The sequence below is a fragment of the Colletes latitarsis genome, chromosome 14 (genome assembly GCF_051014445.1).
Source record: "Colletes latitarsis isolate SP2378_abdomen chromosome 14, iyColLati1, whole genome shotgun sequence".
Lineage (NCBI taxonomy): Eukaryota > Metazoa > Arthropoda > Insecta > Hymenoptera > Colletidae > Colletes > Colletes latitarsis.
In genome coordinates, this window is record NC_135147.1 from 17,416,533 (window position 1) to 17,444,462 (window position 27,930).

The 27,930-nt window shown below is 34.7% G+C and overlaps 1 protein-coding gene across 6 annotated transcripts in view; it reads left to right on the top strand.

The window, feature by feature from the left end:
* The first annotated feature begins 7,266 nt into the window (after nucleotides 1-7,266).
* Nucleotides 7,267-27,930, top strand: part of Dsx (transcription factor doublesex) — a 199,306-nt gene continuing 178,642 nt past the window's right edge. Inside the window, exons 1-4 of one of the 6 annotated variants that reach the window (XM_076782014.1) lie at nucleotides 7,275-7,898; nucleotides 8,049-8,602; nucleotides 21,896-22,474; nucleotides 24,716-24,953. In XM_076782014.1, coding sequence (XP_076638129.1) covers nucleotides 22,196-22,474; nucleotides 24,716-24,953 — 517 coding nt within the window. In that variant the 5' untranslated portion in view covers nucleotides 7,275-7,898; nucleotides 8,049-8,602; nucleotides 21,896-22,195. Of the gene's footprint in view, nucleotides 8,603-21,895; nucleotides 22,475-24,715; nucleotides 24,954-27,930 lie in introns of all 6 variants that reach the window. The other 5 variants (XM_076782018.1, XM_076782016.1, XM_076782015.1 and 2 more) reach the window with 5 other exon arrangements.

Here is a 27,930-nt window from a genome sequence, read left to right on the forward strand (position 1 = left end):
ATTCTAGAGTTCGAAAGGAAATGAGGAGTATATTGTACAGGGTGTACCACCCCTGGGAAAAATTTTAATGGGACATTCTAGGGGCCTAAATAAGACGAAAATCAAGAATATCAATTTCTTGACTGAGGCTTCATTAAAAAGTTATTAAAAAATTAAATTAAAAAATTTCAAACCATTCTAAAAAAATTATTTTTGGTTGCAGGGGTCAATTATAAGCATTTTTGGTGAACAGACATATCCCTGAAATCCTACCCACTTTCGAGAAAAAAATTCGGATAGGTGCTGAAATTTTTTGGCAAAAAAAAATTTTTCAAATCGTTCTGTAAAAAATTATTTTCGGTTACAAGAGTCGATTACAATCATTTTTGGTCATTATACATACCCCCGAAATCCTACCCAGTTTCGAGGAAAAAATTCCTTACCGGAAATCTAATGTGAGGTCAGAAATGCTTCCCTGAAATTTCATGCGTATCTTTAAAACACCATAACTCCTGAACGGATTGGACGATTTTAATGTTTAAAAAAGCAAACTACGCGTATTTTAATGTAGAATATGTAGCAATTATAAAAATATCCGAAAAGTTGATCCTTGACTCCGCAAAATGAGAAAAACCCCATAAAAATGGTCCAATTTTCAAACAGCCAGAACTCCTACAATTGTGAATATATTTCAATGAAACTTTTTTCTGAAATAGAGCTCATAGGTACCTACAAAAAAGTATTAGAGAACTTTTCTGTAGGGCGTCAAACAAAATTATTAAAAAACAAAAACGAATTTTTATGAAAAATCGACAAGGGGGTGCTGCTGAAATTTTTCGACGATAAATAAAAATTTCGAATCGTTCTAAAAAAATTATTTCTAGGTTCTGGGGTCAAATACAACTATTTTTGGTGAATACATATACCCCCGAAAACCTACCCATTTTCGAGAAAAAAATTCAGGTGGGTGCTGAAATTTTTTGGCGAAAAAAAAAATTTCATATCGTTCTGCAAAAATTATTTTCGGTTGCGGGGGTCAATTACAATAATTTTTGGTGAATAGACCTACCACCGAAATCCTACCCACTTTCTAGAAAAAAATTCAGTACGGGCGAAACTTTAAACGTTAATAAAATTCGTCTTATTTTGGCCTCTAAAATCTCCCATTAAAATTTTTCTCAGGTGTGATCGAACACTCTGTATAGCAGAATAAGAAATATGCTTCTAGTATTGTATTATTATGTAAATCAACATCGGGAAAAACTCCTGTCATAAGGAAAGAAACTGTGTAGAGACGTTATTACGAATAACTTAAAACCAAATGTTCAATGCTTGAAATAATGAAGTTGTATCATGATTTTTAAAATACTTTTATTACAACAATTATATACAAATGTCAGGATCATACATGTTAAATCGGAAAAATATCTGACAGTTTAAACAATGTTTGTAAAGCATTGGAACTATTGACTTTAAAATTGGTTTAGAGTAACGAAGTATTAATATTTACATAACCAATTATCGTTATTGTACATCAAGAATTGAAATTGTTATTAATAATGTTTCCAAAAAAAGCATCAGCTGAATCGCATTCAAAGTCTGCGATTGAAAAGATCGTTACATAATTTTAACCTGTTCAGAGACAAATTATTGTGTTTGAGATGATCAACAATTCAAATCAATATCATTATTATGACTCGCGACGTCAGTTAATCTTATAACGACGTTTGTTGCGTTCTATTGTTGAGCAAATTAGTTGTGAATATTTATTCATTTATCACGTTTAATGGGTTTTTCAATATTACGAATTCATTTTATGTAGTTCTTTAATGTTACAACGTGCATTGCGCAGTTTAGAAACGTGTATTAGACCGTTAATTTGTTGCATAATGAATTCTTTGCCCACTTATCATTGCCCCGAGGGAAGTGCATGTCTCATGAGATCTGTTCGTATTTTTGTTTCTTTGGAATACAGACGATTTTGAACGAGTCTTTTAAGCTTTCGTCATCGTCTATATTAATCTGTCGTACAAATTTGAATTGATTTCCTTTTTCTTGAAGATTGTATACTAAAGACCAGTTTATTCAAACGTCTTTTTATTGTTGCGATTGAATATTGACAAATTTCGTTATCTTCCGTTCGAAATTCTGGTGCAGTTAAATTCCTATTGCATTTTCTTATGACTTTTATATATCCGTCTTGGCCATTAGCCACTTTTGGGTTGTCTGACCTCTTTCTATGGTTTAAATTGTCAGTTTCTAACCACCTATCCTCAGTTGCTTGCACTGTTTTCCATGACATTTTAAGTATTTTTGTTTATATTTACATTCTGTTAAATAAGTAAAACACTGTATGTTTCAATACTTAATTGTTAGATGTTAGAAGTATAATAATTTATTTGGTCTTTAAACGGTAATAATTGCTCAATTTTCAACGTTACGATCTATTCTCTCAGAGTCTTCTGAAGAATTACAAGTGATTAAAATGATCTGTACATTTTACACATTTCAACAATATGTAACATCTAGGGTAAAATAAAATCATAGTATGCTGAAAATTGAGATTATAAGGATGCATATCTAATTTATACATAAATATAAAACTAAAAAAAATGGTCTTATTTTTATATCTTTTTCTATGACTAAACATCTGTATTGTAACTTTAGTTAAGTATATCTTTAAAACTATCTAATAACTATGAATACTACAAATAAATATGTACTATATCATCCTAAAACAGGTGGTTACAGTTAGTTTACGCCTCTTGCGAGTACTCGCAGATACCAGTTTGAGAAACGCTGACTTGTACTATGACTTGGCAACATATGAATTTCATTCATCCTTCGAAGGTCAGCTCTCGGATAAATATGACTTGTAACGATTACAGTACGTTATCGCCATGAATCTAGTTCATCTCGTCGATCATGCGGGGTAAATGAGATCGTTTGTACACTCATTACCCATTAATCCACGTTAATTTGCTGGCAATTGAAAACCGCGGATCACGAGCACACCCGACTCTCGGTCACCTGTTTTGACTTTGATCGCTTCGACGAATTTACGATTCACCTCGAAACAATTCAGTGCATTTGCCCTGCGCCGGAGGTTTCTCTCGTTGCCCCGGCATCTCCGGAACGCGTAAAATCCGTTTCCACCGCAACGACGACAGTTGTCGTGGTTCAATCAGTAAATTCAGCCGCAAGTAAAGTACCTCCGGAATATCGCGTGTGTAGACGTATCTGTCGCTGACTATCGGACGGTGAATCCACTCCGAGGACGCTTTACGATCGTCCTTCCACCCCCAGTTCTCCTAAACTCGACGACCACCCCTACAACTCCCTATTTTCCCTCGTCAATGACGCAGAGTACTGTCCGGCTTGTCTCAATTATACGTAAACAACGGCCATCGTGGCCTTTCCGAAGAGAGAACCGCGATCTGACGTATGTTTTTCTTTTAAATAAATAGCAAGGAAACATTTCGATTAAACATATATATTGCCATAACTTTATGATTGTCTAAACTATACGCCGTAACTTTGATAATTCTTCGTACGGGAAGTTTTAATTGTATTACGCGCTGTATTGGACATCGATAAGGAATGCACTTCTGCAGAAGAGGTTCGAGATATACATTTTCGCTTGAAAAGGGCTCCGCATGACTATCCGCATTAATTATACGACTTTTAGGTAAACGATAAGAAACACGATTTACATAGAAATTTGTAGCGATATTTATCTCCCGGTCGGTATAAAAACATTGGCCAGCAGGCCTATAAACCGAGAGAAAGATGTATAAAATATTTTATTTCGCATCGGACGAATACCACCAGCGCTTCAGTTATCTACAAGGCAAAGGAGGCTAGAATACAAGGCGCTGTTTATATAAAATCAAGGAAAGAAGGATATTAAATATAAGGCCCGTATGCATATATCAAATTGTTTTTGCGCGATGGGATTCGTTTTACGACTTGCAGGTTGTTTGCACGCGCTCTCGCACGCATACTCATCTCGTTGGCTGCGTTCTCCATTTTACAGCTTCGATATAACCATCGAAGATTGCGTACATTGTATCGTCGAAATGCATATCGTTTCCAGTTTTTCTTGATCGAAACGTTTGCAAAAAGAAATTCGTTTAACAGGTACTCCTATTCGCTATTCAGTTTTAATTCACGAAATCTTCGTTCGCAAGTTAACTTATTATGTCCATATTTATCGATAAATAACGTTAATTGGCTACTGTGAATAGTTCTGTTCTTCTCTATGATTCATGATAGGGCATTTCCAATACATGGAAATTTTCTTGTTCAAATGTCGTAAAAACAAATTTTTTCTGGCATTTGAGATACTGAAATTGAAATTAATCTGTAATAATCGTATTTGTTCCTAAATAGTGGATTTCCATCAGTAAACGATAGTACAATTAATAATCTACAAAATCTATACTAAACATAGAAATCTAAATACTAAACAAAATGAAATATAACAATTATAAGGTAAATCTGCATTTTAGTGATTTTGCCTTAAATCAATATATGTTCTTACGGTTTTTTCAAAAAAGCACTATTCCAACATTGAAAACGAACATAGATCGGGGGATCTTAAAAACTGTGTTTTTACTATTTTTTTTAAAAAAAAAAGACAGTAAGGATAATTTTTAAAACTAGAACAATCTATAGCCTGTTTCTAAGTGATGATGCTATCTGTATATGTTCTTGTAAACTTCCGTTAAAATTAACACAATTTAAATCAAGACTTTGTATATTTTCTTATACATATATTTCTTTAACGGTTCATCAGTACCCTCATATAGCGTTAACTATGTTCTATATTATTATAAATTTGTTTACAAAGAATTTATGCAAGATACTGTTCAGTATTGCTTGACAAGATTATTTTACATTCTTTATTATACAACTGTTATGCAAATAATATAATTATCTAAGTCTGTGGAGCTCATCACCTTTTGCCACCAGAGGGACCGTTCCTCTCACAAGTACTCGACCGACCTTCCGTTTGTATATATACGTTCCTCAACCGATTACCCAATACCCCGGCGTCTAAGGCAGGGTCTGCTAGGTTGCCTTACTGACGACTCCGCTAGCAAGACTCGGGACGAAACGCCTATCCTCTCCCTTCCTCTTTCTACCTTAGTTCCACAGGACTCTACAATGGGGTGATGACCACACCACCCCAGACCTCTGTGATCTGGACACCAGCGGGGGGACACCTCGCAGCCAGGCTTGTTTGTGGACAAATGGAGCAGCACCCTACGACTCTGATTGGCTTGAGGAGCGCACGGCACGAGCAGCAAACACCTCGCCCCGCAACGGTGTTTCCATCATCGAACGATCGAGAAGTTTATATTATCCAACCCTTGGGTGGAAGGGTTTGGACGATCCAGTAAAATGGTGACTACTTACTTAATAAGCATTATCCGCGGCTCGAGCCCAACACGTGCTCGCTGTGCTTGCATCGTTGGATGAATCGAGATGTTGTTCGCTTCTTTGGAGCCGAAACGAGCGCGACCCTGGCTTGAGCAACACGCGCTCTTGTCGCGCTTCATCGCCGATCGAGATCCAGGCACATTTCGGACACAGGACGATCATCAAAGCGTCTAAGGCAGGGTCTGCTAGGATGCCTTACTGACGAGTTCCACTAGCAGACCCGGGATGAAACGCTCCCTCCCCCCCTCTCCTTTCTTTTTTCATTTATTAATTATTTTTATACCTTTCGTAAATATTTTTAACTCATGGTTCCATGGCAAACATCTTATACATATTTTTTCCGATATTCTTATAGAATATAAAAGAGCAAATTTACCAATCTTCATAATCGTAACTAGACTGCGGATGTTTGTGTCAATAAAATATGTTAAATATGTATCAATAATATGCCTAAATATACAAGAATACGGAACATATATTCAAAATATGTTTAAATAATTTTATTACTTACACATAATAATAAAGTATAATTTAAATTACAATATATTAGGTGTATTTTTGCAATATTGTCAAGAGTTAAGAAAAACATATAATAAATTCACAAACCAATATAATTCATTTAAAGTTTTAGAAAATTTCGTTGAAAGTCATTAAGCTTTATTTTCGGTTCGTATACGTTTTATTAATGTCCTACATGTTTACATTTCGCAATTCTTTCTAGCTACAATAATGTTCTCTATTTTAAATGTATTTATCAAGAATAATTTTCGTTTCATTACTAATTATATTACTTTTACTTCTATCGTTAGAACATAACCTTACAAATATTATAAGGTCTATAAATATTTTACAAAGTACTTTTAGATTGTCACAAGTTATACCAACACTTATAATTGTCGTTTGGTTTTAACCATTACTAATTTTATGTTATTGTTTGTTTATAAAACTTATTGTGATTCCAATCTTCATATTTTTTTAAAGACATTTATGCTTGAAAATGACTATCCACATTAATCAAACGTAATCGGTCATATTATATGTATATATTTAGTTAAAAATTGTTCTCATGACAAAAAAGAAAAGGATACTAAAACGAAAACATTCTATAAAATTGTTTCATTTGATTGAGCGCTGTCAAACGTTTGCCGACGCTAATAAATTTCGTAACTCGCTGTACTTAAATCGCAAAGAGTTAAATACTCATGAAGCGTACCGTGTGCGAGTATAAATAATGTATAACCTTGAACGTTCCTACAGTTTTAGGTACATGTAGCCTCACTTATTTCGATTGCAGATATTATTGCAAGCGTTTTTGAAACAAATAAACATGCATTTCTAGCTAGGCACTTGGCGCATTGCGTCTACTATCTGGCTAATTTTATATTTCCTACTGTGAGAGCTAATACCTGCATATATGAGTAGGCAGAGACTGCAAATGTTACTATTTAGCATCGTCGGACTGTAATTACATTCGACTCGCTAGCGTTCACTGAAAATGCATCCATCAATTTCGCGGTACATCGGAAGAGCTACGCCTTCGGGAAACGTTCAACTCGAACCGTCGATTTGTAACGCGACCGAGAGTCCCGTTCCGTAGCCAAAACCGATGAAACGTTCCCGTTGCTGGTCGAAATTCATGTTGGTGACGTTCGGTTGATCATCGAGGCCGTTTGCCAACGATAAATGATCCACTCGGAGGCGCGACACTTCGCGCGTACGAGGTTCTCACTGACAACCCCGTGCACCGTCCACGTAAGTATACTCTACACGGCGGTCGGATGGATTCAATCGTAAAATCTCGACGTCCGTCTAAACCCGCGTGCCACCTCCATCCGTCCATCCACCACTCTTCGACGAAAGACCCCTCACCCTCCCGACGCCTGACTGCTCGGCGTGTCTCCTCCCCGCGCCAGGGACGTGCCCCCTCCCAGCCACTACTCGTATCCACCATGCATTTCGTCGGTGTGCCGCTGCTACCAGCACTCTTAGTGAGTTACGGACCGCATACAGGCGCGCGTCGAACGAATCGGTGGTGTCGCGCTTTTCCACGTTTCACCGTCTAGAGATATTTCTACGTTCCGCCAGGGCAAGGTTCTACCCTCGGACAGCTCGCGACCGTTACTCGCGCTGTTGCACATTGTCCCGTGACGTTTGTCGAGGACTCGCGCGAAGTGGCTTTCATCCGAAAGAGAGGAGAACTAACGGAGGAGCGAAGCGGGAAAGTTTCTCGGTAAACGTCGCACGTAATTTCGCGTGGTCGAACGAAAGACCCTGATGCAAGAGGCGAAATAAGATTCAGCGTGCACTGACGTACTCCGATGGAGAGGACTGTCGTTACGCGGTGCAAGAGGGGGAGAAAGAGGAGTAGAAGGGGGATAGAGTGACACGCGGTTACTGCGAAGACGCACGAAGAGGAGACAATTGAAGTGCGCGTGTGCGAAAAGTGTCGGAGGCGCGCTGCCTGAAGCACACGGGTGCGTTGTTATGCTTTTTGCGGAACTAAATGCATACGCGATCTCGTTACTTGGCCGCTGGATTTCTCGGCGTTGCTAGCGTTTTGAGATGATTGCGTGTGCCCGTTGAGATCGTGAGTTTTGGACCGAACGATGCTCTTGTCGTTTCAGTGACGGAACAAAAGAACGAACCGACGGGAGATAGACGGTAAATCGGTGGAAAAGGGACACACGAGAGACTAACGAATAAACACAGTGAGGGACAGAGAAGAGAAGATTATTTACGAAAAACAGTGGTAGCGGAAGAAAGACATTCGTTGCTTTTGGTATTTGTGACTATCTGTATTACCACTTGTCGCGCGAGTGTGATAATTGTGATGTACTTGTGACAAAAAGAGACAACTGCGAATGCGACACGTCGGTTTATTTGCGCGCGCGCGCGGCCCTCGCGCGCAAATGCGCCACGAGGTTAGGAACTCGTCGCGTGGTACAAACTAGTGTGTATTCGCTCGTAAGACTTCCTTAACGTGATAATTTTCCGATGAAACTGTGCGATATGACGACCGAGGAGAACTACGAGACAGTGTAATCGAGTGTTTTCTTACAAGAATTGTGGTTTTATGCCCCGATTAACGGTTACGTGCGTTCACCTGATCGCTGGAATGAACTCTGCAAGTGCATCGGACAGCTTGACAAGATAGAACATTTTGCAGTCCGAATATTAGGTAAGAGTCCTGCATTTTCTACACTTTGATTTTACGATACAACAATCGCGTTGAACGGGTCTCGAAATAGTTGTCAAGTTCACGTCCATTTATTTGCCTCTACGTTTAATTATTCTTGTATGTAACGTTTGATATATCCATTCGCATTGATTAACAACATTTCTACGCGTGCCTGCCGTAATACTGCGTGTTGTTTCACTATAAACTTTCAAACGCGAATCGTACATAACTAAGATGCGTCGTTACGTCGAATCGATTTTTTAATCGTTAGTTTTACGTTGTATTTTCCATCGCTTTCGAAGTTGATAGTACTTGAGTTTACCGTCACGACGATAGTAAATGTTTTAAACTTTACGATACTACTTTTTACGTAAAGATAACGTTCGCATGGAGACCATTTTTACGATTGGTATGAATACATTCATATTTCCACAGTAAATTACCATGCAGTTATTATACTTGCGAATAGATTTCAATATTTTTGTTTCGTTCCACGTGATACGACTGTTGCGAGAATATTCCTGATAATAAACGCGTGTATATTATAGTTTTTACAAATCTTAAGTGCATGGATACATTTTTTACTCGGCTATTAAATATGTATTTATGCGCAACGAAATGAAACGCGTAACATCTTATTCTATGTCGCGAGACGCGGTGATGGGAGGAACGTGTGTTCATTCGCGACGGTGATCGACATTGTACCTAACAAGATAATTAGCCTATATAGGTCTGGAGAATATCGATCGAGAAACGTTATTTTACCATATACCCACGCATTCGGAAATTTTATGGCAAATACCTTTCGTTCATTTCTACCCGTCGCCTAACCACTTATTCAGCGCCATTGAAAGCGTGCAACAAAAGAAAAACAGCGATTGACCACGGTCTTGTCGTCGAAACACGAGAACTTGCTGAACGATCATCGACGATCGTGCAACGTTATTTCTTGCCGGCGAGCACGATCTCCAATAAAGAGTTCGATCTTCACGGTGAAGACTCGCCGCCGAAAAAAAGAACGAAATGCAGCCAGGGAAGGCCTTCGACTCGCGTTTCGCTCGAAATTGGCCGATACGGTCTGATGTTGCAGAAAGAAAGGACAAGGGGCGAGCACAATCGATAAGAAGATCGCGTCTCCACTTTGCCTGCAATTAGGCTAGGTCGCTTCGGTGATCCTTGATGCTCTATGACGTATCGAGATACGCGTGTTTCGCTATTTCGATGAGAGGTTTCTTTTCTATGGAAAATATTACGCCGGAACTTACGACGTTATCAAAGAAGATACTCTATTCGTGGCCATTGATCGACCGTGAGAAAGATTACTCGTTTGTTTTTTTTCCCAGGGTGCAAGCGCTACGGCACCTTTGATGGCGGTAGACGAATTATGTTTCGTTTCTATGAAAATAGTAAGGCTATAACCGCGAAGAAAAACGAGAAGGGGTGAATGATAAAACGACAGTACATAGGATCGTAGTACGTATTTTCAGTCACTGTCCGCATAAAATTGAGAGATTTTTATGAATTTAAGTGTATGGACGACGAATTTATACATATATTAGAGATAGTAACAGAAATTTCTTGCACTTCCATTCCTTCCAGCCGATCATTTTGTTGCACTTTTTTTGTCACGTCGTTCTTTGAGTCCAGTAATTGCAACGGATTGCACGTGTAATACGTAAGAAGTTGGCTTTATGTACAACGATCATAAAAAGTGATAAAAAAACACGTACAAAATGGTCGCGACACTACTTACCGCGAAGCTTCATTCGGTTTTAATCGAGTAAAGTTCCATACAATTTATTTATGTTATACATGGCTAAATATAAACGAGAAAATTGTGTTTTGAAATTGTTCGCAAAAATATCTTAGCAAAATTTCCACTTGAATACTAATCATCGCAATAATTCTAGGAGTTCGAGAAGGTAATACGATATTCCGAAGGTAGGAAATTGTGTGCTGCGACTGTAATTTCGATGCGTTAAATATGCATGTAGGCTTCGACTTTTATGTTTACGAGATGCAAGTAGTTATCGATCCATACATCGCGCAATCCGTGACTAACATGCATTTTGTTACTTTGTGCAATGCGCGATAAGATATCGTTCCTAGCTTTTTTTAAACACGATTCCACCAATGATAACGATTTTTACGATTAATATTATTCACAGGCAAAAGGTCATAGTCTAGAAAAAAGTTCACTTGGAACTAGTATATTGCTATACAATCTATTTCTTATTTGCAAGCATTAAATTTATCAAATTAGTATATTTATAACGGGGGATGGCTCAGCAATATGTACTAATATAAAATATATAATATACTTATTATTGCATTGAATTTATTGAAATAATTTATCACTCTATTATAGGAACCCATTTTGTAAGTCGTACAAACTTGTATTTATTCTGAAATTTATTCGATACGTAACACATCTTTCATACGTAATCAAAAGAAATTTTTTTTTTCTTTAAATTATATTTATTCTTATATTTATTATTATATATATTTATATTATTATTATATATTTATTCTTTAATTTATATTTATCAAAATTTTTACAATAAAAATCCTCTTTTTAATCTAAGACTGCGTGTTTAGAGTTAAAATGCTCAAGATTTTTAGATCATAGTTCCATTTTTACATCGTTAAACTTTCTATTTCAAAAAATCTTTTTTCCAAATAATTAGTGTTTCGAGAACTATTCTTTGTCGTGTAAAATTTGGTTCTACAAACTTGCAACAGTACATTTTATTTGATTTATTATTTAACGACTTTATTCATTCTAATCAAATGAGTAAATGGCAAAGTTCAGCAATTTATTATTTTACAACCTTATTTTAATAAATTTTTAAAGCTGAAAAAAGTATATTTGTAAAGGACAAATAAATGACATTAATTTCAATGGTATATAATGCAGACATATGCAGTGCTTTTCTTCAGTTTTTGCTTGCGTAATGCAAAATTTTATTTTTATTTTGTAAACATTCATCAGACTTTGCGCTGCATTTCTTCTCACTTCCAATGTATTATATCAGCAATGATAGTAGCTGTATATCTCTATATATTATCTCTATACTCTAGTTGATATTACTGTTGCGTTAAATGAAGACCATTGAAAATATTTTTGCTGGAAATTAATTTGGCTTCTTTTTACATAAACACATATTTATTTTTCTATGATTACATACTGGTCAAAGATTCTTGGGTCAGTAATTGAGACATTAAGTGTTTAAAATTTGATTTATATTTAATAATTATCTGCATAAAATTAAAATATTAATTTTACTGCAAATTAAGGCGTTAATTTGTTACTTGTAAACGATGCTTATATTTTATATATTCTTATACCACATTCAACTACATTCACAACGTGTTTAGGACGTATTAATTTTGATTGTTTTAAATTCTTTAGCAGTGTCGTAGAAATTAGAAATTTTTTTTACTAAAAAGTCCTAGAAAATGAAACGTGTCTTTAACGATCGGTGTTTGTAAGTATTTTTGCGACGTAGAGTAGATTCGGTCGCTTTATGATCAAAAGTTTGGGTCGAGGGGTTAGTGTTCAAGTTACAGCGTAAACACGTGGTTTGATCATCAGATAAAACAGTCTTGAGGAATTGATCATAAATGATCCACCAAGGTACGTCGTCGTAAGCTTAACATCTGAATTAGATAAGCATTCTTTTTACGCAACGTGCGATGCACGATTAGATCAATTGCTAAACATTGTATGCATATTTATGGATATAGCGTACGACGCAAGCGTAGACGGCAATCGTCTAATTCAGGTCTAACTCTATGTTTTCTAATGTCCATCGTCCTAAAAAAAACTTATCCATATTACGTGCACGTATTTTCCTATTACTCATCAAATTATACTATTATCCATGTCGGTCTACGCAAGTTCATCATATATTAAAAAATATAAAAATGGAATAGAAAAATATCTAAACAAAAATGTATCAGTGTTAAAACCAGAGCTTAAACAGAAATAATTTATTACGGATGTATACAAATATAAATTTTAAATGTTTCATTATCGTATATAGAAAAAGAATATTAGTCTTTAAAGACAACAGGTTATAAAGGAAAACAATGAAAATAAAAATATGAAAAACTGGGTAATTGAACCCATTTAAAAGAATGATCCATTGGTATGAACAGCTCCATTTTTATATTTTTTGTTACATCTTCGTAAAAATATTCTAGAAGAAATGAGTCTAACACCGATTTGCGATAGAAAATTATAGTTCATTAATCAAGACGCGGCAATTACTAGAAGTGTATGTGTATATTTTTCATTGAACACAGTCATGAAAGTAGCCACGTCAGTGTAAAACAGTATTTTAGATGCTCGTTGCTCGTACAAGCCAAGAATATTATTTTTAATTTATTTTTACAATAAGTTACTTCGGTAACGTTTACGAAGAAAAATGTACATATAAATAAACGTTATCTGCATCGTAAATGCTTTTTGCGTCATAACTGACAAGGATGTTTCGTGATTCAGCGTGGAATGGTAACTTATATATGTCATATGTAAAAGGGTTGAGATAATGTTTTATGTTACAAACAAGTTTACAACGAGAGCAATTTGTTACTACTCTGTAAAATAACGAAACATTATGTTCTGTAATTTAAATTCTCCTTAGAAGCATTCTATAATTAAGCAGTTTACTTAGTCACGTTGGTTTTCCTGAGATTAATCTATTTTTTAAAAATACGAGCTCCTCGAGACTCTAGGAATTCAATTTTATCTATTGCAAGTCTCCAATTTTGAGATATTTAGTTGTCAGTCTTTCAAATTTCTAAGTAATGCATTAATGAATAATTTCGAAGTATTTCTTTATGATTTTGGAAGAATTGATTGTACGATGAAGTGGTTCTCCATCTCTGGATTTTGGATAATACAATTAGACTTTCAGTGATTCACGATCGACTTCAACATTCATGCTATATTATGCGCTCACAAATAAATCTCAAAGATAATATTCATTTTCAAATGATATGTACGTTTAATCCGTTTGCATAAAGGCGCGGAATGTCTTCTTAGCATTGGACGCAGTGAAATGTATGTTCAAATATGAAATAATCCACGAATAGTGGAGCGATTTAGGAAAAATAAAATTGTCAACGATACAGGCGGATTATCAATTGAGTGTCTATACTGTGGTTAGTCGAAGTGTATATGTATATTTAAATTACTGATGCAAATGAGGTTCAAAGATGCCCGTCGCTTGTGGTTTATTCCGCTTAAGGTGATACGGGTAACTTTAACGCATTCCGCTCCTTGATGCAAAATGATTAAGATCAAATGTGCCGCCAGTATGTGAACTCTTCATCGAGTATAGTTTGCAAAATTGTTTTGCATTTAGAATGAAGTTACAGGCATATCTCCGCCTTAAGGCTCTTTGCTTTAGAGTCCTTCCCTACTACGGTGCTTTTCAATTACATTCATATTTATTATTTATGACGTTTGCCTTGCTCTTAACACTTTCACATCCTCCGAAGAGAATTTTGAAAATCCTAATGTTTTAAATTTTAATGTTTTTTTTTTCATTTCATAAAAAGAAGCTGAGTTTATTATGCTGTAATGAATTTTGTGTTTTATATTTGTACATTTTAATGAACAAGTGTGCAAAAATGAAATTTTACTATTTCTTTCAGTGTTTCTATTTCTAAGATATTCATACGTTTGTCGTCATAAGTACAGGGCACAAAAATCCTAGGATTAGCAATGGGTATTATATTATTTATTTTTATTTAGTTCTTGTAGACTTTTACATGTGTTGGCAAGTGAAGAAAACAACTCGAAAATAATTTCCCTTGCAATCATCGAATTACTCGCAAAATCATTTAAAAATATGTATTTAGAAAAATATTAAAAAATATCTGTTTAGTTTGAGTGACCAAAATTGTAATCGATTGCTAAGATCGCCGATGGAATTAAATTCTAATGCAGTTTCAAGGCCAAAAATTTGTAATATATTACAACAAAAGTATAAACTTGGCAGTAATGTACATTTTATTAATGATACTTTTCCTAGTAATTGTGAATTTACCGTATTATTAAAAATTTGCATAAGAATCTGCAATGTTTACTGTCACATAGTAGTTCGCTTAGAACTTCTGTGTTTGATGTATATTTGGTAATATTATATATAAACTTTAATGAAATTCCGTATCAATGAGTATATTTTCACTAAAGTTCTAGTAAATGTATACGTTTACCGCAGTTTGAGCTTCCACTGTAATATAATATGTGCATAGAAGAGCAGAACTGACCTGCGATCTAACGATACTCGTTTATCTGCTTTCGCATCGAGGGTCGAAGGGCTCTAAAGCCTGCATTTAATATCCAGAAGATCTCAGATTGAAACCGCAGATTTCTGTCGAGCTCGTCACGGTCGATTCCAACTTAGTAATACTTTGTTTAGTCGGCTGGAATTAGCACTAATTTAATTTTCTACCGAATTCTTTCAAATTGCTGTCTCCCGTTTCTGTTAACCATTTATTATATAGTTCTGCCAACAGGTTTCACATTATGGTAGGTTTTACATTACGGCCCGTTTCGCTGGATCCCTTTTCTCTGCATCTTGTTCATCTCGTTCTGTCCTTGTTCCTAGCGTCAAGACGTCGACGTCGAATTAATTTTCTCGTAATATTTTTTTCGAAACATCTTCTGCAATAGTGAAACTGTGTGGTCGAACGTGGTTTGTACGATTCCCGTAGCTCGCGTCCCGAAATCGATTACCGCGCGATTAGTATAAAAGAACGGATTGCAGAGGTGAGTTTAAATCGATTGCCTATGAATAAGTTACACAAACAGGATACTCTTTTCATCGTGTATTAGATATCGATTACATCTAGCAATGCTAGAGCACGAAGCGAGCTTTTAGGATGAGTTAACTTTCTAGCTGAGGTGTTCGCGCAAATTAGACATCATAGTCGATTATTTACAATTGCTTGTCTGGAAGAAACAAATCGGTTTATGTTTCACTTCTTTTCTTAGAATAAGTTTTTTCTAGAAAAATGAATACTTGCATCAGTGGACGTTGTGAAGCTACTACGACGAACAAGTTCGGGACATATTAATGCTTAAACGAGTATCGAAAGAAGAGTTCTTCAGTCGAACATTTATATAATTATTTTTTGTTGTTGTAAATTTGTTCAAACTAACACTGGTACGTACAAATACAGAGCTTCTTGCTTCAATCTGTGTTAGGGATACTTACAAAGGAATTACCCACACCATGATTTATGTTTATTCATCCCGAACGACTGGAAGCTGTGAAATAAAAACTTACAAATACTGTACACGTATTGATGCGTCACTAATGTAAACTAAAATCTGTTATTCCATATAAAAGAGCTTGTAGTTGACAAGAAAATAGTTTCTTTATTGCATTTTATAGTTTAGTTTAAATCGAAAGTTCGTCATTTTTTGCTTAACGAAGCGTACAAATATGTAAAATGAATAATATGAGAAAAAAGTGTATTTCTCTGTAATTTTTAATTAATAAGCAGTCCTTTACTTTTCATTCGTTATTTGAAATTTTCAGTTATATAACTATTTCGATTTTTATTTAGATACAAATTCTAACTATTTCTGTTCTTAGTGCCCAAGATATAATTACAGTAAACCGTCACATAAAATTGTAGTTTGTAAAAAATAATTATTTTGGTAATTATAGTGAACATATTTATTAGAACAATCATACATATTTGTACACTAACTTTATTAGCATATATAACGGAAAAAAATATTAATTTCTAAACCGTTTGTTTCGCTAGCAAAACATTCTAAACAAATTAAATTACTTGCACATTAATTGTACGGATTTTCCATGAGAGTCAGGAAAGTTTGTTAGAAACGATTCGAATAATTTATAACTAAAACTGGTCCAAACAAAGTCTTGTTTAGGTTCATTTTCACCGGAAAGAACTGATTTATATTACCCTCGTAAAGATATAACGAAAAATGGAAAAAATTCTGATATGCATTAAGGTCGATACACTGATTGAGCGTTCGGCATCCCTTTGAAGCTTCGGAGCGACCATTCGCACGCAGGATCGAATTACCAGCTACCGAACTCTTGAACGTGTCGAGAACCCTCGGTTGTCTATCTTGCTTTGGTTCAGTGTTTAGAGACGTTGACGATGGTGTTGCTCTATGTAACATATTTTTTTAAATATCATATGAAACGATAATTGTGTACGCACAAAAAGCTATGCTTAACCTTCTACCGAGCGCGCTTTGCAAATTTTACGGTTACTGTCGTATTATGTTTTAACGTATAACTACACAAAATAATTATGCATGTATAATATACGAGTTAAATTAATTCCGAATAATTATATTGAAATGAAAATTAAATCCTGAGTAGAAATTCTGGGAAAATTTCTTTCTTGCCTTTTTTCTGGGTTCTGATTGAAATTATTTTTTTCCTTTTATGTATTAAATATTCATCACGACGTTTCATTTTTAAGGATCTACATTTATATAAAAAGTTTGAAGATATTAAAATATGTATAATACGATGTAGGTAAAGAAACTTGCATTTTTGGTTAGGCTAAAAATGTACTTAACACGTTGACTGTCATGGTGGTCACTGATAACCGACGCTACAAACCTACGATATGTTTTAAAAAAGTTTAGGATAAATGAAGCTTAATACTTTTTTAATAGTGTCATTAATGTTAAAAATATTGCAAAATAACAAGTACTGAACTATTGAATATTTCTATTATGCTATAGTATTGTTTGTTTTTTGCAATTGCAATATTTATCGGTATAAACGCGGATCTTTTTCATGCGTTCAGAAGATCAAAATATCGATTTTTCTTAACAAAAATCAGGATTCGAAGTATTAAAATCAAATACAATAAGTGTGCAAAATTTACTTCTGCTAGATCAATTAGTTTTTCCTCAGTAGATTGTTAACTCAATAAAATTCGTAAATTTTCCGATATTTCCAATGCTAGCTAATTCTTTTTCATAAATATGAATTTTTTCTATTTATTCTTGAATATTCCAAGTATTATGGGACACTATAAAAGTACAACTTTTATACTATTTTGTAGATTTTGCGAAATGTTTCACGTATAAACAAATTGTTATTTTCCGGAGTTGTTAATTTTTAAATAATTCTACGTGCATATAGGAATAGATTGCAAAAAAGAAATTGTGTTTATACGTACAATGCATAGGTTTCGAGGTGGTTAATGTTAAAAGTGAATATTGTTAACTGTAAAACTGTTTTCTACATATAAATAAAAAGAATGGTTTCTTGCAGATACCGGTAAGTAGAAATAATGCGAAAAGTTTCCGATAAAAATGCAGTGTCATAAATTTACAATGTGTAACATTGCATTTACTGTTAGTGTCAGGTAGTACAATCAGCAAATATTGTCGTCTAACGTTTATCTTACTTTTTATCACATTTTTTCGATAACCAGTGCACTTAGAGCAATACCTTTTCTTTTAATCTAATCTGTCGGGACGAGTTAAACACAATTTTGCTATTAAAAGTTATTTAAAGTTTAATGAATTTTACTTCTTTAATGCCTTATGACACATGACACGTTTAAAAATAAGTAGAAATATTCAAATTTATCAGAAAGCCTTAGTTTAGCATTGTCAGTATCGCAAAGTTTACCGATTTCATTAAGTTAACAAATAATTTTGAGAAAGATAATTGACCGAACATTGAATTTTTATTATTGATTATTATGTTTTAAGAAACAGACTTTCTGTAACATTTAAGTTTGCAGAATTCAGAAGTTCCTATAATGCGTAATTAACAAATAATTTTGGGAAAGATAATTGACCGAACATTGAATTTTTATTATTGATTATTATGTTTTAAGAAACAGACTTTCTGTACATTTAAGTTTGCAGAATTCAGAAGTTCCTATAACGCGTAATTAAAATTATTTCGAACGGGGATGTAATTAGACTCATTTTCATTGAAAAAATTCTATTAATCTACCGAATGAAACTTGGATAGACGCGACGCAGATTAATATTTCTAAACCATAGAAACAATTACTGTAAGAGAAATCAACGGTGGGAAAAGAGCTAGAAGAGTACTCTTTCATTATGTCAGTGATTACCACAATTACAGAAACAGTAAGAACAATCACGGGGGACACTGTTCCTCAACGGGTAATAGAAAATGGCTCGACAAATGGGATAAAACGGAGAATTCAGATTTGGAGCAAATCAATTAATAAAGAAAACATTTGAAATTTTGTTACATCGAGGGCGTTTTTCTACGTAAGTGCAGAAACCTGTGAAATTTGTTTCAAAGAAACATTCTTTTATATTGACGCTCGATCAATCGCTTGTTTCAAATATTCATTAAATATTAATAGAAACGGAAGTAGTAAACTGAGAATGGTAAAGATTTACCGTACGTTGGAGTCCCTTCGTCGTCTTAATACCATTTCGTAGAAACGCTCAAGGGTTTTATTTTCGTTCACATAAATTTCTCGAGCAATCAAAGGTATCACGTTTCTAGAAACTTTAGAAGAAACTAAACTTTGGGGCTGAAAGAAATATTGTGTATTTAATGTAACAATATTGTGTATTGAGTGTCCAACGTAACTGGAACTCTACGGTATTGGGTTCTTAGCTGGAAAGTTGTTATTCGAGTAGATATGTTCTGATTATTTTAAGTAATGAATCTCGTTCCGTTGACAAATTTTCCGTCGACAAGTAGTAATCGGTTTGTTTCGCGGGTTAAATTTCAGTTTAGATAAGAGCTGAACAGGATGTGGTCACACAGGCCAGTAATTGAACAGCTCTGATGTAGGTCCAATGCGGTTCGACGGGCAGCGATGTGAAGAATGAATTTCACATCCAGATATCGCGCTCTGAGATAAACAAGATTGCTCCGATCAAACGATTATACGCAATTATCAGTGTACATATTTCACTTGTTTAAATTCACCTCCAAAAGCTCATGTCGACTTTTACTATTTCTCATGCGATACATTGAAATTATAGGCTGTATAGCTCAAAATGATTAACGAATCTTGGTATAAATATCTGATAATTTCGATTGTGGTATTTACTCTAGTCACGTAAAATTCATATTATAAATAAGTAATTCAGTAAAATGTCTTTATTTGTTCATTATTGAAAAGGAAGACGAACGATGAGATATTATAAACTCCATCGAGTAAAAGAATTACACTTTTTATATATCTATATAACATTTACAATATATTAATACGTTAATTGCCACGTCAGTTTTCCATGTCCAAAGATGTCCTCAACATTTGTTCAAGTTATAGTGTGAAACAGAAGTATTCGGTAATTCAATAGTGAATTTTTTATTTTACAATATTTCAAATTAAAGTAACGTTATTTACAATTTTTCAAGTTTTAGGGTTTTTCCATTGTAAACAATATTGCAACACATTGTACCATGTAAAACACATTGTTTATAATGATTTATACAGGCTGTTCGGCCATCACTGGTAAAAATGTAAATGGGGGACTCTAGAGACCAAAATAAGACGAAAATCAAGAATACCAATTTGTTCATTGTGGCTTCGTTAAAAAATTATTAACGTTTAAAGTTGCATACCGACCGGAAAATTTTTCAGTGAAATTAAAAAATTTCAAATTGTTCTAAAAAAATTATTTTTGATTGCAGGGATCAATTATAATCATTTTTGGTCAATAGACATACCCTCGAAATCCGAACCGTTTTCGAGAAAAAAATTCCTTACCGAAAATATAATTTCTGGTCAGAAATGTTTGCCCGAATTTTCATGCGAATCTTTAAGACGTCATAACTTCTGAACGGATTGGACGATTTTAATGTTTAAAAAAGCAAACGATGCGTATTTTGGTGTAGAATATGTAGAAATGGCAAAAATATCCGGAAAGTTGATCCTTGACTCCGCAAAATGAGAAAAACCCCATAAAAATGGTCCAATTTTCAAACAGCCAGAACTCCTACAATTGTGAATATATTTCAATGAAACTTTTTTCTGAAGTAGAGCTTATGGGTACCTACAAAAAAGTATTAGACAACTTTTCTGTAGGGCGTCAAACAAAATTATTAAAAAACAAAAACGAATTTTTATGAAAAATCGACAGGGGGTAGCTGCTGAAATTTTTCGACGATAAATAAAAATTTCGAATCGTTCTAAAAAAATTATTTCTAGGTTCTGGGGTCAAATACAACCATTTTTGGTAAATACATATACCCCCGAAAACCTACCCATTTTCGAGAAAAAAATTCGAGTAAGTGCTGAAAGTTTTGGGTGAAAAGAAAGACTTTCGAATCGTCTTGGAAAAATTATTTTTAGTTGCAGGGGTCAATTGCAAGCATTTTTGGTCATTATACATTCCCCCGAAATCCTGCTCAGTTTCGAGAAAAAAATTCCTTACCGAAAATATAATTTCTGGCCAGAAATGTTTGCCCGAATTTTCATGCGAATCTTTAAAACATCATAACTTCTGAACGGATTGGACGATTTTAATGTTTAAAAAAGCAAACGACGCGTATTTTAGTGTAGAATATGTAGAAATTCTAAAAATATTCGAAAAGTTGTTCCTTGACCCCCTAAAATGAGAAAAACCCCATAAAGATGCTCCAATTTTTAAACAGCCATACCTTCTACAATAGTGAATATATTTCAATGAAACTTTTTTCTGAAATAGAGCTCATAGGTACCTACAAAAAAGTATTAGAGAACTTTTCTGTAGGGCGTCAAACAAAATTATTAAAAATCAAAATCGACTTTTTATGAAAAATCGATAGGGGGTAGCTGCCTAAATTTTTCGGCGAAATTAAAAAGTTTCAAATCGTTCTGGAAAAATTATTTCCGGTTAAGGGAGTCAATTACAATTATTTTTGGTGAATGGACACACCCTCGAAATTCTAGGCACTTTCGAGAAAAAAATTCGTGTAGGTGGACCAATTTTACTAATAATTTTTAACAGTAATTTTGTTAGTAACTTTTTAACGAAGCCCTAATCAACAAATTAATGTCCTTGATTTTCGTCTTGTTTTGGCCTCTAGAATCTCTCGTTAAAATTTTTCTCAAGGCTAGCCGAACACCCTGTATATTAATAAATAAAAATTTCCTATTAGGGATTATTCGTATTTCGTTAACGATTATCAAAAACCTCTTTTACGGGGGATGTTTTGCCTAATTATTTCCCATAATCGACGTTGTACCATATCAGAATCGTTACTTGTTAGAACGTGCGAGCGAGACACGTTCGGTGTATTCCGAGTTACTCGAGCTTACATGAGTGCTCTTCTGTTTCAGAACGTAGAATCGGGACTTGACAAAAGAACGATGCCGAATATCGGAGCCGTGTATGGGAAAGAGTCACGTGACGTATTTTTCTTTGATAAACACACGGTGGAAGAATAAAGACAACCTGCCGAAGACCTGTCTATCCAAGCACCTTTTCGATATTTCTAGCCACAATGAAAAGGTTCTCGTACTGGAACGCTCGTGTATTGTGAGGTTCGCGAGGGGGAAAAGAATCACAAAACTGACTGTCAAACGATCGATTTGTGGAAGTATATTTGAGCGTGTTCGGAGCACCGGGCACAGGAAAGCATGGAAAACGGGGACGAGGCCCTTTCTACCCAGATGAAAACGAACGCGTCCTCGTCCTCGAATACCACGCAGAGCCCGCGCACACCGCCGAATTGCGCGCGATGCCGCAACCACCGATTAAAAATTCCCCTAAAGGGGCATAAAAGGTACTGCAAGTACCGTTACTGCAAGTGCGAGAAGTGTAAGCTCACCGCGGACCGACAACGAGTGATGGCGAAGCAAACGGCGCTGAGGAGAGCCCTGGCACAGGACGAGGTGAAAATTAGGGCTGCAGAAGAGGTTAGTCCTTCCTTGTTCCTTAGGGGTGCTTTTAACCCTGTTATCTCGCGGCTGCGGGCCACTTTCACGCGATAATCGCTCTTTATGGACATATTTCAATGTTTTGTATCGTCTGCTTCTGTCATTCTTTATCGAAGCACACTCGTTGTACTGCTTTTAACCCTTTGCACCCCACTGGCGCCGCTATGGCGACAAACATAATACGTACGATAGCTCGATTGAAGTTTCATTTATGATGACACAAACTGAATTTAGAAAATATATAAATAAAATTTAAATTATAGGTATTCATATACATGTTTGTGGAAAGAAGAATATTTTTTTGTTTTTAGAAATCACATCACAAAATTTAATTTGGTATTGCTAATTGTTCATGTTAATAAATACTCTCTGAGTGCAAAGGGTTAATAACTTTGGGTTGAGTGTTTTTGTTAATATTCAATCTCAAATTGGTAGTCTGTTTATACAATATTTTCAGAAATTAATTAAAAGTGGGTTATTTTCAGAAATTAATAGAACGCTCGTTTGATCTTACGGTGTTCTATACACGTAAGTAAATGTATCTTTTCATTTATTTTTTAATTCGTAAGTACCGATTATGAAACAGAGATGGGCTGAATTTGATTCGAATAAAATAAAGTTATTTTTGGGTAACTTGGATAAACTTGGATAAACCGCTGAAATTTAATTTGGTTGTGTAATTTTGATTATATCTTTATCGTGGACGTTTATTCTAAAAGTTTGTTACTATTTAAAATACTTTTTAATATAATATACTTAATTTTTGAAACTCAAACTACAGTTTGGAAATATTTTTGTAGAATGCATGGATAGACTACTAGCTTGAGATTTAATTTAAATATTAAAAGCAACAAATCGTATTATTTGTATTAGCATACTGTGGGTCGATCCCGAGATATCGTGTTTGAGGTCTCCCCTGCATCATTGCCAGAGTTGGACTAATTTTATTCACGAATAACGGATAAACATTTTCTATTCGTTTGTGAACTAATTTTCGCTATTATGAGCAAAAGTTAGTTTACTAATTAATGTAAAACTTTTATTTCTTATTAATTAACGAAATGTGCCCAACTCACTTCACTCTTCCTCTGATCATTGCAAATCTTCCTTCCATACTTGCCTTTTTTTCTGAGAGGTCTTAAAAAATATAAAGCCACGTGGCGACACGATTATTAATTCAAAATCAGGGCCCCTCGGAAAGAATTGTTCTCGTTACATCAACCATCCCACAGATTATCCCGTTGGAGGCGTGCAAAATGTCAAATACTAAAGTGTTTAGTTTATTAAAGATATTAGCAAGGCGATTCGTCGAAAGTAAAAGTCATTTTAGTCAGTTTGGTCTCTTTTTTAGATCGTCCATCGACATAAAAGGAAAAGTGAATCGAAAATGCAAAACAAAATTGTTTCGTCCAATGCTTCGTTTTCGGGATAATCGAGTTAGTTTATTATTCACTATTTCTACTTAGATTTTAAGGTTTATATCTCGAATAACGAATTGCTTTTTTTATTATTAAACTTACATTTTTTTAAAAGAGTAATTTCACTCGAACTGTATAATGGCACGAGTGAAAAATGACTTTCTGTTACGGACAATTAAATTTTCCAAATAGCATATTCACTAGTACAAGGCACTTCGATAAGTTCGATAACTTTATTTACCAAAGAGAAACGAAAAATCAAAATTTACATAAACCGAGTATTTCAAACAGAATAAAAGGACAAAGTTCAATAAATAATATCAACACTTCATTCCGAATTTTTAAATAAGAAATCATACAACGAAGCACTACGATTTTATTAAATTCTTCTATACCTTGCATTAAAAGTTAGTAAAAAGTATACAAACGAAGTATATGGCAGGAAATTCTTTTTTTGCCTCGTGTTTTCCCTTCTCGATACCACTTTTCTACTAATTGCGCGCTATAAATGTGCGCGCGTGAATTGTATTGTGGTTCTTAAAAATAAACCGTCCTATTAACGAGTCCATCGTCGACTTTGATCGTTAAATCGTCGATTTGGAATTGTAGATACTGTAATTGCCTGAAAAGAATCTCGCCAAGCTATGATTATTTCGTACATTTCATGTTTTTAACGCCAACGTTGGGCCGCATGCGATGCAAGGCAAATTGCCACTGTGTGTTTCCTTTGCGCCTCGCAGCCGCGATAATTTCAAATAAGCTTCATCTCACCGGCCCCCGATCGTAATTGATCTCTTCCTAGCAGGTGGATCCACCGCCATTCGGGGTGGAAGCTGATCGACTTACATCGGTCCCTCAACCGGCTAGAAGTCTCGAGGGTAGTTACGACAGTAGCAGCGGTGACTCGCCTATTAGCAATCACGGTAGCAACGGTATGCACTCGGGGCTCAGTGGTGTCATCAGTATTCCTACTTCCAGAAAATTACCCTCGTTGCACCCTCATACTGGGACAACGACCCACTTGCCGCAGTCGCAATCCGGTGAGTGTTCACAAACCTTATATATTCTATTTTTTATCGTGTTCGTTGCTGAACACTTGCTTGGTCGACTTGGAAGCTACAAATTCGTTAAAACGATATTGTTGCCACATATTTCATTTAAACTATAATCTGTTATTCCGTATATAAGAGCTTGCAGTTGGCAAGAAAATAGATTCTTTATTGTATTTTATAGTTCAATTTAAGTATTTCGACTCGTTTAAATCGAAAGTTCGTCATCTTCTGCCTAACGATATGTGCAAATATGTAAAATGAATTGATTTTATTTACTAGAGAATTATTATTAGGTGGTTGCATTGAAATCCGCTGGTATTTTTTCGTTTTCATTTTGTAAAAATTCATATTCCAACAGATACACAATATGGTGTCGTGAGCATGAATATTTCGATTTGGAGTTGATGTTTAGGATTAGGGTCATCAAAACTCATTTCTTATCTCCAGTTACAGTGAAACAACTTTATTGTTTAGTAAGATATGTAATATCTGCAGTGATACTCGTTTCATAAATTGTTCTTTTTTAAATATGTCTCTATAATTGGCCTGTAGAATACACTTCTCGTTGTTGCTATCTAAAACTGATTAGTGATATGATAAAGTCATAGAGTCTGTAATTAAGAGAAATAGTTATAAATTCGTTTGAAGAATTATATAATAAAGATTAAAAAGAAAATTATTAGACTTTCAAATAAATAAACCGATAAGCTGTAGAAGCCTGTTGCCTTACTTTCATCTATGTGATCGTCATTTTCTATGAACATAAATAAATAATAACTTTGAGAAATAAATATTCAAACTCCTTGCTATTCCAAAGAAAATCATGTTTGATCAAGTTTTCGCTTGTACTATGATAAAATAGTATTAATAGAAGTACTTTTATATGGATTTCTAACAACTTTCAACTAAATGATTCAGAAGACTTAATCTGAAAAAAACTGGCTCAAGAGAAAATGTTATGAAATAAATCATACCGAGTCAAAACATTAATCTCTTATTTGATCGCAAACCAATTCACTTCAGTGCAGCTAGTGTGGAATATTCAGCAGAACTGACTTAACCCTTTTGTAACGCAAATATAGCCTACAAGTGCATACGTTAAAGAATCTATGAATTACACGACAGCAACCAGTTCCCTATTAGAATAAAATTTAATACAAATCGTTCCAGAAACCAGTTTAAATACGTGCCACGATGGAAATATGACTTAGTAAACTGAAAACATTCTAATATATATCCAATAGATGAATTCATTTCCAGTGTAAGGCAAGCAGCAGATAAGTCTATTTAGAAAAAAAAAACATAAAAAATAATTAGAAACTACTATAAACTACGATGGTGGAACAAGGAATGTGAAACTGCGATTAAAGTTTCTAAACGTTTCCACAGCAGATAGAGGAAACCACAAACCGTTAGAAATTGAATTAAAAAAACGAATAAGAGCCAGAAAAATAATAAGACAATGTAAGAAGCAGTCTTGTTTAAACTTTTTATCGTCACTAAATACTATTGGTACCGACCAAGCGTTCATTACAAAAATATCGATGTCGAAAATTGGTACCTGTCGATACCTTCTCATACTTCCTATTAAGTATGTGGTATCGAATTGCTTGAATATCAAAAATACATAATTGTATCAGTCCGATCGCTAATTACACCTCGTACTATATAATTTATTCGTCTTCTGAAAAACGAAAATGATCTGATATCGAGTTGATTGATCACGTAAAATATCCTTGGCGGTGGTCAACTGCCATGGTGCTTTTTTTTATGAACGTAAGAACGTAATAAAAGCAGCCGGGTTATTAAATAAATGCTGCATAAATGGATGGAATAAACAATAGTAGACTCGAAAATTGATTAAAAAATTGAAATCTGCTGACGGCTATTTACCCTGTATGTGCCAAAACGAAATTGCGTTTGAAACTTTATGCCTGAGTTACTAAATGTTGAATATGCGAAAAGAACCATGATATGTAAGCTTTCTTAAGATTTATTGAAAACATTTTTAATGAAAATCAGAAAATTCTAATAGGTATCCATCGTTATTCATCGATATCGCTCAAAATACGAGAATATGGAACATGAAAGTAAAATTTCATTGAAATTTATTTAATCGTTCGTCTCTGTGTCGTGATAGATTTCTCGTAAAAAATCGTGAAACGCAATTCCGTTATTTTCGACGAATAATATGATAAATCGGGCAATGTATAATTTCAGAAATCTGTTGATATTATTATTACGTTCGTCGGGCGTGTACGTGCATAATTTCGACGTCGAATTAGCGTTCGTCGGCATTCCTCGAACCACAAAATGTAACTCGTCGGTAAAAATTAAAAGTCCTCATTAGCGTGATGCGAGTGGCATTGAACCCTTGCTGCTTAATATGCATGCCCATCGCCCATTAACTGCGGCGCACCTGCTTACGATGAATATACATGTAATGTTTATGTATGTAGGCGTTCAAAATCAGAATTGCCAACCTGTTGCTTGCTCCGATTTCTAGTCACCCCTCTGCTGCGCCTACGAAACCAACCCTTCGTGCGCAGCATCATCATCTACTCGTTAGGGAAGAGCGACAAAGCTCGGACACTTAATAACGCGAACGAACACAATACGAAAATTCTTCCTTTCCTTCAATCGTTTTCTCCTTTTTTCTTACGCGGTAAAAAAAACGAGTTTTGATAGAATTCGACGTAAACAGTGGCGCACTTGACCTGGTTAAACACGTTTAATCGCTCGAGTTCCTTGTACGTTATGGTTCGTATACTTTTAAGCAAACAAATTGCACGTTAATAAATTTTTATTACAAATTCCTGGTATTAATTTTTGTATATTTAAAATACCTTTCACTTAGGTATTACATAGATTCGATAAACGTTTTATTTATTTAAATCGTTTGAAGGTATGCAATGTGTATTCAAATTTTTCAATTGAATTATATTCTGATTTGACGAGTAAGACA